General features: G+C 41.3%; 1 protein-coding gene across 3 annotated transcripts in view; it reads left to right on the top strand.

Moving 5' to 3' along the window:
- Window positions 1–12,470, top strand: part of pcsk5b (proprotein convertase subtilisin/kexin type 5b) — an 82,047-nt gene that overhangs the window by 61,411 nt on the left and 8,166 nt on the right. Inside the window, exons 21-24 of one of the 3 annotated variants that reach the window (XM_039620296.1) lie at window positions 6,659–6,758; window positions 7,022–7,158; window positions 9,049–9,258; window positions 10,287–10,355. In XM_039620296.1, coding sequence (XP_039476230.1) covers window positions 6,659–6,758; window positions 7,022–7,158; window positions 9,049–9,258; window positions 10,287–10,355 — 516 coding nt within the window. Of the gene's footprint in view, window positions 1–539; window positions 2,608–6,658; window positions 6,759–7,021; window positions 7,159–9,048; window positions 9,259–10,286; window positions 10,356–12,470 lie in introns of those variants that run through there. The other 2 variants (XM_031755407.2, XM_031755406.2) reach the window with 2 other exon arrangements.

The raw sequence follows: 12,470 nt of genomic DNA, 5'->3' as shown, positions 1-12,470 counted from the left end.
GTCTTCCTAAACCCCCCACCCTCCGCTCCAGCTTCATACTGGTGACGTTTTGATTTGCAGCTCAGACGTGAACTGCTGTTGATAAGTGAAAGAATTGGCGCACAGGATTTACAGACTGGCGGTCCACTTTTTGTCCCCCTTTTTTTTGTTATGCAAAATGAAACCAAGTTGTGAATTTCAAAAATCTTCAATTTTCTAATTGTGTGACGTTTGTTTTGTTTTCTCTCTCTCTGTCTCTCTTTTCTCTCTTTTTTTTCCCCTTCATGAATCTGATTCCCCTCTCTCCTGACATGGATTGAAATCACTCCACTGGACTGCAATAATTTTCCTCCTTGATGAACATCACCTGTGATTGGATAAAAAACCAACCAAACAAACAAAAACCTCTTCCTGTCTCCTGACCAATCACACGGCTCTCAACCATCACAAATGGTTCTGCCCTTCTTGTGTGTCTGTGTGTGTGTGCGCGCGTGTCTCTTTTCTCCCCTCTCCATCCCTCCCCCCCACTCCTTTATCTCCTCTTCCTGCTCTGTGGAAAGCAAATGAAGAATCTTGGGCGGAAGGCAGCTTCTGCGTGCTCGTTAAAAAGAACAATCTCTGCCAGAGGAAAGTGCTGCAACAACTGTGCTGCAGAACATGCTCACAAAAGGGGTGATGGGACGTAGTCGCTGGGTGTTAAAGGGAGTGCAGGGGGGGATGCGGGGGGGGCACAGGGGGCACCCCACTCCTCTTCAGACCCCCTGCCCACTCATTCACAGTCACATAATTTATAAGAGAATCTGTGCCTCTTTTAAAGGGACTGCATCGGAGGTGCGATGACAGGACTACAACAAACCTACCTTTTTTTCTGTACTGGGACACACACGAGGTCAGGGCGTAATACGACTGGGACTTACTTCAAGAACAAATGAGCAAATGAAAACATAAGCGAAAACAAACAAAAGAATAAGTGTCGGTATTTTGTGACCAAAGCATTGATGCCAAAATAATTGAACCTCCTTTTTTTTTTCTTCCTTCTTTTTTTTTTTGTTTTTTTTTTGTTGCCAGTATAGGAATTATAGCTAAAATGCAGGAGCCGCTCAGCCTGTGAATCTTCAAATACGTCTGTGTGCATTTTTATTCTGGCTCCTCTTCCTCCTCTCTTTCCAGTGTTAATGATAAACAGATGGAAAGCGAACATACAGTAGGAAAAGCCGTGGTTTTATGCCTGTAAATATACGTCAAAGAGGGGGGACGACAAAAAGAAAAAACCAAGCTCGCGCAGTAATGTGAAAATAATGTGTGTCTGGGCTGACTTTGGCTGTGTGAGAAGACAAATTTACACACATTTTAATATACACACACGGCACACAAATGCGTCCATACCCCCTCAGACACACACGCACACACACACTATGCAGACACTTAAATCTGTGCACCACTTGAATTCACTGTATACAAGGCGGATGCATGTCGCTGACCAGAATCACCTCATTTCATTTACTTAAAACCTAAAGTTACCTTCTGAAGAGCGTGTGCATTTGTCTTTACTGGTGGGTCTCGGAGAATGCCATTAATTCTTGATGTAAGCCCAGACAGCATTGATCCATCAAGAGGTACTACAGGACGAGTCAATAGTCATTCCTTCCAGAGCTTCTGCAGTGAGTTATAGTAATTTTATGGTACTAGGGATGTACCGATGCAAATTTTTCACACAAAATGATGATTATAGATACTAAACTTTTTTGTTTCCCCCCAAACCGAGTATCGATTCCATCCGTCTCTGTGATTAAACGATTTAAGCCTCCTCCGTCATTTTTGTTGTCACTGGATTAAAGTAATTGAAGTTTATTCATTAAAGGGAACTGAAATTCTACTACATGTTGGTTATATTTTCCACACAAACAAAAGGGAGTATGTGTATCGGTGCATCCCCTACATGTTACTGTTATCAAATAAAATAGAGTTTTAGAAGTCCGAACTTTTCGTCATTCCATTATTATGGCAAAGCATATCAAGCTGAAATACTGCTCTAAACTCTGAGCACGGTGGAGTCAGCGATTGAAGCAGAAAAATGTTGTTTTCACGTTTCATCGGCAGGTAAAGGTCTGCGACAGCTGAGGGAAACGGCGGGGTGCTGGGATGGGTTTTACTCTGAAAAATCCATGTTGAAAATCTTTCTTATTTTAGTTTTTGGCAGAAGAACTTTTGGCCAGTTAATCCAAGGGGGGAAAAGCTTAAAACAAACATAATGCAGTCAAATAATTATTATTACTTTCTGTTTAGACAGAATCCGTCGTGTTAGAAATTCAAATCGTATCGCGTGTGCGACGAGGCCGACAGACGTCAGGTCCCCGGTTTCTCCTCCTGTCTCTGAACTTTACCTGATCGAACTCAAAGGGTTGTCCTGGAGGTGCTGGCTTCTAATAAAGAACAGCGAAACAATAAAAAAATAAAGTAAAAAATATAAAAAAAAATGTTTAAGATTGTTATTTTGTGTGGGTTCTCGCACCTGCAGCTTGAGCATTTACAGTATTAGATAAATTGTTGTACCGTTATCTGGTTATGGTTCTTGATGATTTGTAATAAAGATTGATGAATCCCCTGTTTTGTTTAACAAAAACTTAATCTTGGTCATTGTTTAAGATGACGTGTGCGTACGTGTGCGTGTTCGTGTGCGCGTGTGTGTGGTAGAAGACGCACACACATACCCACCCCTCATATAAAAGCTGTTTATTGTGTACCTGTGACATATCTGTGACAATGCATTATTAATGTTACTCAAAGTCCTAGTTTTGAAAATCTTTTTTTTTTTTTTTTTTTTTTTTTACTTAAGTGTTCTTATTAAAATGTTTAATCTGTTCATGTTTTTTTTTCAGTTCCATTAATTATTTTGACAGTGTATTAATCAGTATTATTTCATTCATTAGCATTTTTGTTTGCTCACTTTCCAAGTCATTAAGTTTCCCTGTTTTCACTCTATTGAGTTATGTTTTACAAATTCATGAAAGGCAAAAACATCATTGAAATTCAGATCCTTGATTTCGTTTTTCAGCACTCAGTCGCATTGATTAAGTGAAAGTTGCACACGCCCCAGGCGCAGCTCTTAAAGGGAGATGTGTGCACTCAATTACAATTAGGTGGAAGCTGAAACTGGTCAACAGTGTGTGTTTTTGGGTGCAAGCTTTATTTAACATCTTTGGATTTAGTCTAAACTTTTACATTTATTAGATTAAATTCATGAATGCAGAATGTTTGTCACAAAGCAGCAAATAATAGCAAAAATATGAAGCTGTATGGGACGATGCAGATGTGTGGTGGTTTGGACTGATACCTCACAGTAAGAGGGTCTGGGGTTTGAATCTACTGGCCGGCTGGATCCTGCAGGCATGTGGGGTTTCTCCATTAGCATGTTAGGTGAGTCTAAATCTAGCAGTACAAATGAATACATGTCCGTCTCTGTGTTAAACCTGTCCAAGGTTTACAACCAAGATAGTCTCCAAGTTCTGTCACAACCCCGAAGTGGATAAGTGGTGAAGAAAAAAGTGGTGGTTTGGATGCATGAATAAATGACATTTGTGGGATTGTGATGACCAAAGCAGCTACAGTGTCTCTTTCTAGTAATCGTCACTCAGAGAATAAAGAAATCTACAAACCTTATTTAGCATTGTTCTTACATCGAACAGTTTGAAATGAGGAGTTTTAGAGACTTTAAATGAAACTTAATCACAAAGCAGTAAATGAGTGCCGTTTAGATGCATCTACATCTCCAAAACTGGGCACCTCAATACATTCTAGGGGGATATGTAGTACTACAATAATATTTTCAGGTTAAATGTCCCATTAAATACTAATCACTGTTTAATATCAGCCTTTCAGGAAACATTTCAGTGCCAGGATGCAGTCTTCTGACACTTGTGTGGCTGTTGTATATTCATTATCAAAATTAGGTTTATTTTTAGTTGCACCAAACTGCAACTAGATTTGGTTTTGCTCCTGCTGTGCATAAAATAATTTTTTAACAGGTGTCTGACTGATAGGACAGTTCAGGAAACTCTTTAGTTTCCAGCAATCAAACACTTTTTTCATAATAGTAAAGAAGAGCATCAGCATCCTTTATATAAACTAGCGCACAGCCATGCTGCTGGACTGTTTGGCCTGCTCGTGATGGTTTCCAAACTAAAATATGATATAATCACATTGAGAAAAAAGCAGTGATAGGTCTTGTTTATGTAAATAAATAAGAATTTAGTTTTAAAAAAATACTGTGAAAATGAAATGATAGGATGCTTTTATAAAGGTGTATCTGCATAAATGCTAAAAGGGGTCTTTTTAGCCTGTTAGTAGGTGGATAACTTCATAGTAGCTGATATAGACAAGAGTCTTCTGGAGTCTGCGATATACCCTCAAATTATGTCTTAAGTCATTATTTTATTATGTTATTGGTTTTTTTTTTCTGTTTTTTTTGTGAGTGCAGCATCCCAAATGCACCACTTGGGGTATGAAATACTAAGAAGGGTACCTTGTGGTGATAAATACACATTATTAAATAACCACTGTGGCTAATAAACACCTAATGTACTCAATAACCACTTGGGTGGATTGAAAAGAATAAATATATCTTGAAACCTTCTTAGAGTGAGTGGGCGCAGGGACCAGCAGGTGAAAGAGGGGAAAGGAATCGGGATTCACGATCAGGTGTGTTAGACGTCAGTGTGACAGCTGCCAACAGAGCGCACGCTCTCTGTCTCTCCTTACAAAGTAGAGTGTCACTGTCCTCACAAGGTCAGCCGAGTCCATAACAGAGGAAAAGTTTTACTCCCCTGAGTGACAGGCTCCTTTTCTTCTCCGCTCCATTTTTCTCCTGTCTGGCGGTGGGAGTCCAAAGTGTCTGCTTTTGCTGAGTGGAGTTGTGCAGCTTTCTGTCCCTTGAGAACTTGGCTCTGTTTGTTTGTGAGCGAGGGGGAGACAAACATAAAGACAGGGAGACAATTTGTGTGTGTGAGTAAGAGTGACGGCGTGTATTCGGGGGCTGCTTGAATCGTTTCAGCAGAGCTCTACTGAATGGGAAGCCACCGCCTGTTGTGTTTGTACACAAAGAGGCTCTTTTGTTTTGAAAGGAACAATTGAGCTTTTCACAGAAAGCCAGAGAGCACAGACAAACCCCACCGATGCCTTGAAGGCTGCTCACACACAAACACACACAGCATCCATCTTTACGCCTGAACCAGTGTCTGTCACCTTTGTGTAATACAAAAGTAGAAGAGGAGACAATATTGTTTTCAAGGTTGATTTTTTTTGGGGGGGGGGGTAAAGTTTTGTTCTCCTCTTAATCTTGGGCACAAACGCTTACAAACATTTCATCTGTGAGCAAAGCTTAGGCATTCATTCCTGAGAAAGAAAAGCACCACTTATTAATATTACATTTACAATAAGAACTACCTGGAGTGGGATCCAGTATCCAGTGACTCAACGATTGCTTTGCCAGGTGTTGAGGTTTCTGGCGCCTGAAGCTGAATTTCCAGTCAGTAATCTGTTTTGTAAGAAAAACTTTCCGGCCTTTAAGAACCTACGCACATTTTCAACACGTTCATCAGTGGAAGATGTGGTTAATAGACCCGGGAAGGATGTTTCCTTATGATATAGCAGATGCCTCTGTCGCATTTCCACTCTAATAAGCAAGCTCACTTCTATGGCAAGAGGATGTAAATATTGCCGTTACCTGGCTACAGATGCTTAGAGATGTCTTCCTTTAAGACTTTGTACTATATTATTTTGGCTCTTCCTGTTCATGGCGTGAAAAGTCTTTGTTTCCCCTCAGAGACGACTTTAATTAGACAAACGCTACAGTGGGTACGACTGCTGACTTAAACTGTGACTCTTTTGGATAATGAACAACACAAATGTGAGCGAGGAAACGTGCAAAGTCAACACACAAAGTGGGGAACTCGTGCAGAAACGCTGTGCAGCGAACTAGAAGTGCTTAAAATTTGTAGTCACGACTGAAATGGAAGCTGAGTGGCATTTTTATCGCTCTTTTTCTACTCATCCTGAGCACACACGAGGCTTTACAATACAATCCACATTCAGGCAGCGGCTTATTCAACGCACTGAAGCGCTCACATCCACACGACGGCCAATTTAGAATCGCTAATGAACCTAACATGCAAGTCTTTGGACTGTGGAAAGAAACTGGAGCGCCCAGAGAAAACCCACGCGTGTACTGGGAGATCACGCAAGCTCCACACAGAAAGGCCTCAGGGAGGTTCAAACCAAGAGTCTTTATGAGGTGACAGTGCTAACTACTGCACCACTGTTGCCCTTTCCCATAAGACAACAGCTTCTCTTTAAATAGATAAGAAATGACCAGATCAGTACTCGGTAAATGACATTTTAACACCTTAGTTTTTTAGCAAAAAAGATGTGTGAAATATATTTGCAAGACAAAGAAAAGCAGATATACAGCCGTTTCTGTGCAGGGGAAGTCAGAGAAAAATCTAATGAAATGACAACAAAAGCAATTGGCTGTTAATTGGTGCAACTACGATACATCAAAGCATCCAATCAAATTGCTCGAGTGATACGACAAGTAAGCACGGTAAGTATGAAGTGAGTCAAATAGAGGCAGTAAGTGAGGCAGAATGCGCGGTGATGCTGTTTTCTGTGGCTCTATCGACAGGAGAGTACTTGAGTAAACACAAGTGCCGCCCGTGTGATCCTTCCTGTCTGCGGTGCAAGGGTCCGGAGAGAGATGACTGCACCAGCTGCCCTGCAACACGGTGACAGCCACTGACACACAAACATCTGTAGTCTATACTGAAAAGAACTGGCATTACAATTGAGCTAACCCACTAAAGGAAGGAGCTAAAATAATGACACGAACCTAAAAAAAAAAAGTTCCAGTGGGTTTGGATTAACCTGTTTTAATCTGTGAAATCTTCATCTTAAACTTATCAACTTGTCATGCAAGTGCAGCAACTTGTTACACTATAAATATGGATATTATATACAGTAGCTGGGCCTAATTTTGTTCCACCTGCAGGTTCTTTGATGAAGGACGCTGTGACACCCGCTGTCAGAAGGGCCGTTATGCCGTGGGAAGACAATGCCGCCTTTGTCACTACACCTGTCAGGAGTGTACTGATGAGGGAGCTGATAGCTGCACCACCTGTGACACAGGTATATTTAAAATATACATTAATGCCCCTAGAAAAGCATAAACATCAATCACAAGTGCATTGAGTGCTGTCAGGGAAACGCAGCACCAGTTAGTGCAGATAAAAACGTCCTTTATTTCTTTGCTGCCACATAAAAGCTGCACTCTTTGAACTGACACAGGTAGCTCTTTGCAAAGGTTTAGCTGCAAATCTATCCATCAGGCCCATCCATCCATCCAATCGGGCCTCTTCATAGTATCCTTTGGTTCACACAAAGACTCATTTGTGCCAGACTCCATCAATAAATCCTCCAAAAGTGAGTGAACCTAATTAATGCAGCAGGTCACCCAAGGTCTGCTGATAGATGTGGATAAAATGCATATTAGTCAGTTGTGTGCTTTAGAGGTCACTGCACTTTGGTCAGCTTTTCAGATCAGTCAAAAAAGAAAAGGTCTGTATTTAATGACTACTTTTACTTCCTCTAAAACTGCATGTTTTCTGATCTTGTGCAGCCAATCAGTCTATCAGAAAGCCTTTTTCCTCCCCTCATAACAGCAGTTATAAAATCCGGACATCATTAGGCAACCACAGCTGAAGAAATATCAACCTGAGGTTGGTAGTAATAACTCTGTTTATCACACTATTTCAGGAGGTATTATGGCTGTTTGAATGAATGTATTTACACTGGGGAGATTGTGTTACTCACACACCTAGCCCCCACTCACACACTCACTTTGAGATACCAGACAGCCAAAAGAAGATTAACACCAGATTTTTCTTTCTCTCTTTCTCACACACACACACACACACACACACACACACACACACACACACACACACACACACACACACACACACACACACACACACACACACACACACGCACACACTCTCTGTCACCTTCACATGTGCATACACTCTCAATTAGCCGGCAAGCTTGTCAGACTGTGTTTGCAAATGTGGTTCCATTTAATTGCCGGTCTGTCTGAGGCTCAATGAGACATAACAATAATAGTTTGAACAGACCCTCTATCTGCCTCTGCCCTTGTCATTCCTCTCTCAGAACAACCTCTCTTATCTTGGCCAGTCACACTCACATGCGTACAGCTCCGTGCTGAGAGGACAGGTCTTTGAAAGTCATGTTTGACGCCCCTGCTGTTCGTCACTGCTACGAGGAGCGAAGACACATATGGATGAAACAAGCAAAATACTAAAGTGTCAGTTTAAAAATGCTGACACACACGCAGACAAGCCCAGACATGTATGAAATTACAGCCAGACACAGATTTTTAAAAAAATTTAATTACAGTGAAAGCAAATACAGAGTGGCAGGCTGAGGGTGTTTAGCTGACTAACTATGAAAAACCTTTTACTGGGCTAATGTTGACATTTAAATATCATTGCATTTACAGTTTTAAAAAATATTTTACTTTGAAAAGCACATGTCCTGATTTAAAGCCAATAAATTGTTTTCATTTGAATGTCCAGCGGGTTTGAAACACTTTTCAAGTATCAAACAAAATGTGTTAAATGTTGTAAAAAGCTTATTATTATTGTTTACATAAATATTTATGCCAACAAAAAATGTAGATTTGCAAAGGGGTTGTTGACTGCTCTCTAAACCTGTGTGAATAAATAATTTGGCTGCCCTATGAATTTGGGTTATTTTATCATCTTTCCTGCCTTCCATACATTTTACAGGAGAAGCTGCCACATGTGACTGACTGTGCCAAATGTCCTTGCGGTATACCAAAACATCCATGTACCCTTCCTTTAAACGCCTGCAGTAAAACTGCTTTGCCCTAACCTGTGTATGACTCTGTGTCTGAGTATGTCCTCAAAGCTGTTTTCAGCACTCCTCTTTCTTCAGATTTCTTTTCCTAAAACTTTTGCTTTTCTTGCTCTTCCTCAGATATGTTTGGCGTGGCCAGGTACCTCTTTAAGGGTCAGTGCCTGGATGTCTGCCCAGAGGGGTTGTTCCAGTTTGAAGGCTCTGAAGGGAGACGGTGTGACGTGTGTCCGGCACACTGCATCATCTGCACTGAAACAGATCGCTGCCTCCAATGCAGCCCAGGACACAAGCTCAGAAATGGCCACTGCATCCCACTGCATTGCAGCACAGGTGAGATATGCCGGTACAGAATTTGCAGGAATATCGTCATAGGTCACCTTCTATAAAGAAAAAATGCATTAATAATATATATTGTAATAAAACAATATATACAAGTCTGTGAGCACACGTGTAGCCGCATTTTAAAGAACACAGGAAACACAAGGAAAATGGTCTCCAAAAGACAACTTCAACAAGCTGCAACTCAGCTGAGCAGGTTTTTAAAGCGAGGATTTTACATTTGCAAGCAGCTTTGCAACCCCCCTCCTCCTTTTCATGCTGTGTTTGACTGAATCTGTCTCATATCTGTTGTAATTGAAGCCTTCTCTGTTCATAAATGAGCCTTAGTCTCTGGAACAAAGCTGCACTGCCAAATATAAATTAGAACAAATGTTGGTCCTGACTGTAGTATAGTATAGTAATAACAGAATAATAGATGGTATTGAAAGTTTATTCAGTGAAGCAGCTATTTTTGTAGCAAAAAGCTCTATAAAAACTGATCCCCTAGTAGAGTAATACAATCAGACTTGTCTTAACTTCATTCATCTGTTGGCCGGCACAGAGCTGATGTGTTCTTACGTCTACTTTCTGTTCCCGATCTGTTCAGCCCAATAAACACTTGCCAAATGTTTTCTTAAAGTTGAAAAGATTGAGAAGGACGAACCCGTTGCACTTTATCTCATCGTGGGAGATCAAATGCGGATGCCAGCAAATCGAGTATTGAGTAAGAGCTGAAATTTTTGAGTGAGATGTTATATTTTTTGAGATACTGCGTTTGAGATAAGGAGGAGTGGTGGAGTTAGGTACTTAAAATTTCACAACATTGAATTTGAGACGGAGGAATGATGGCAGTGTGTAAGTGAGGAGATAAAGTTTGTGAGTTGGAGAATAAGGCGAGATGTTGATCTTATGTGGACGGCAGACCTGCACAGACAGGCTGAGGACCTTGCTGGGGTTCGTTAGCTCTGCTGTATGTGATATCTCTGCCTTTTTGTCCTTATATATAATCTTATTAATTTGTATCCACTTGTGTTCATCAGGTGAGACCTCAGATGCAGAGGATGAAAAGTGTCTTCTTTGCGATGACGGCTGCGCACAGTGTAAACGCAGTAAGCAATTTTTCTTTCCATCATCTGGCTGATCCAACCTTCTCCATCAACCGACCTGCATAAACAAAACCAGACTCTAGAAAATAAGCGGCAGAGGCAGTCACAGGGCGCTGCACAAAATCATGAATTAATAATCATGAGCAAACCTGCACCGCTCATCGGTGAGATACATTTGTGAAAGCGCAAACATGACACCTACTAAAGAGGGATACTCTCTAAATGTGTTTGAAAGGATAGTTGTGAGGCATCGCCGCTGCATTTAATGATGTTGCCATTGATTTTAGTTGCAGAGTAGGCTCTCCATTACTGCAGGTACATTAATTCACTTAGAGGAGCCCCCAACAACTGAGTCAATTTATGAAAAAGTCAGGCGCTCTTAAATCTCTGAGCACTTTCCCCTCACTGGGAAAACCATATAGACTTGGCGTGGATGAGATTTGTGGAGCACTATCGGTACAAGTCACGTTAAGGCGAAAGGGCTGAGGGGTAATTATCAACATACCATGGAAAATTGTTATTGTGGAGCTGAACTAGTCTGAGGTGGAGGCTCACTGTTATTATGTCATTATGCACTCTGGGTGGAATACGTTTCTTCAGTTTCGCTTTTGCCACCCACCCAGTCGTAGCAATCACAATTCTGCAAGCCAAACAAGTCAGTCAGCACATTAGAGATTTGAGATGATTGGCTGTGTGAGGTGATGCCACAGGGCAGAGTAAAGACGAAACCGTGTCGTTTTCTGTCACTGACATCTGACGTATGTGTGTGTGTGCGCACTCATACTCCTGCCAGAGGTCATCCTCTGTGTGTCAGCGTAGGGAATGCAGCTTTATCTGAACGCTGCTTGTGGAGGACTTTTGGCTGTCAGGTTTGGGCGTATGATATTAAGCCTTAAATCATAATTATGAATAGATATACGAGGGGATTAAATCATGCACTATTATGTTTTATAAGAAACCAAATTCCTAACCGCTTGGCATTGGATTTTGTTTTCATTTGCCTGAGAGATTAAGAAACTGTAGGCTCGAGGTTTGTAACACTGAATGAGATCAGTCAATGAATTCAAAAGCCTGACAGTGTGTGATAAGGTGCAGCAGCTGTTTCTCACTCCTAGCTTCACCATCTTATAAATTCAACGCGTCTTTTTTGACTCGTCATCAGCTTTATGTCCTGTAATCCTCTTAGGATACTACGATTTGTAATCAGTGGCGAGAGGTTTGGAAATATTTTACAATTGGATTAGTCAAGCTTTTGGTTCTGGGTAATTTCAGGAATGGCACTGATGCGTGCTTCTTGCGTACCCGGGTGTGATCTGATGAAATCGCCGGATTTTGTCCTTTACCTGGGACTCAAGACCTTCATCTTGCTTATTTTAGCACATAGGGCTTGTACTGCAGTATTTTTGCAACATTAAATAAAAAAAGGCCTTTCTGTCTGTCTGGGTCCCATCCTTATTTTCATTCCTCATAACATCTCTACATGGCTGTTCATGCCACACTCCATTTGATACAAGTGAGGATGCCTTAAATAGTTAATGGATTTCCATTTGTTTACTAATTTTTCAGGAATCGCCGCTACCATTGATTCCCGTCTGTTATAAAAAGGAGTAATAAAGAGTTAAACCTCTTGCTCAGAGGCTGTTTGCATGCCAAAGCTCGGTTCACCCCCAGAGTTCAGCCCTTTTAATGCACTGCATCTCATTTCTATGCTTGTCTCTTTGTATCAGGAATATCAAGGAGTTTTTCATAAACACACTTTCTCGGTTTCTCTCGCCGAATTGATGATTTGTGTTTGTTGACGTTAAAAACGGGTTCACCCATTCTCCCTCCTGAGCATCTGGAACTTTGACCGAATCTTTTGCTTTAAAGTGTGATTTTTTGCTTGCGTAATATGTAGCTTGTGGGTGCATGCATACCGTAAATGTGTGAGTGCGTCCACATTCCACAAGTGAATAGTTCAGGATGTGCGTACAGGTTTTAAATTCTGTTGAAATCCCCCCTCCCCTGGCGTGCACAGTTAATATTTATGCGGGCGCTATTCTCTCTCTCTCCCTCTCTCACACACAGACACAGCCTGGAGGCATGATTTCCGGCTCCTCGCTCGCTGTCTCCTCTTCT

Source organism: Oreochromis aureus, linkage group 12 (assembly GCF_013358895.1).
Source record: "Oreochromis aureus strain Israel breed Guangdong linkage group 12, ZZ_aureus, whole genome shotgun sequence".
Lineage (NCBI taxonomy): Eukaryota > Metazoa > Chordata > Actinopteri > Cichliformes > Cichlidae > Oreochromis > Oreochromis aureus.
This window is presented reverse-complemented; position numbering and strand designations above follow the sequence as displayed.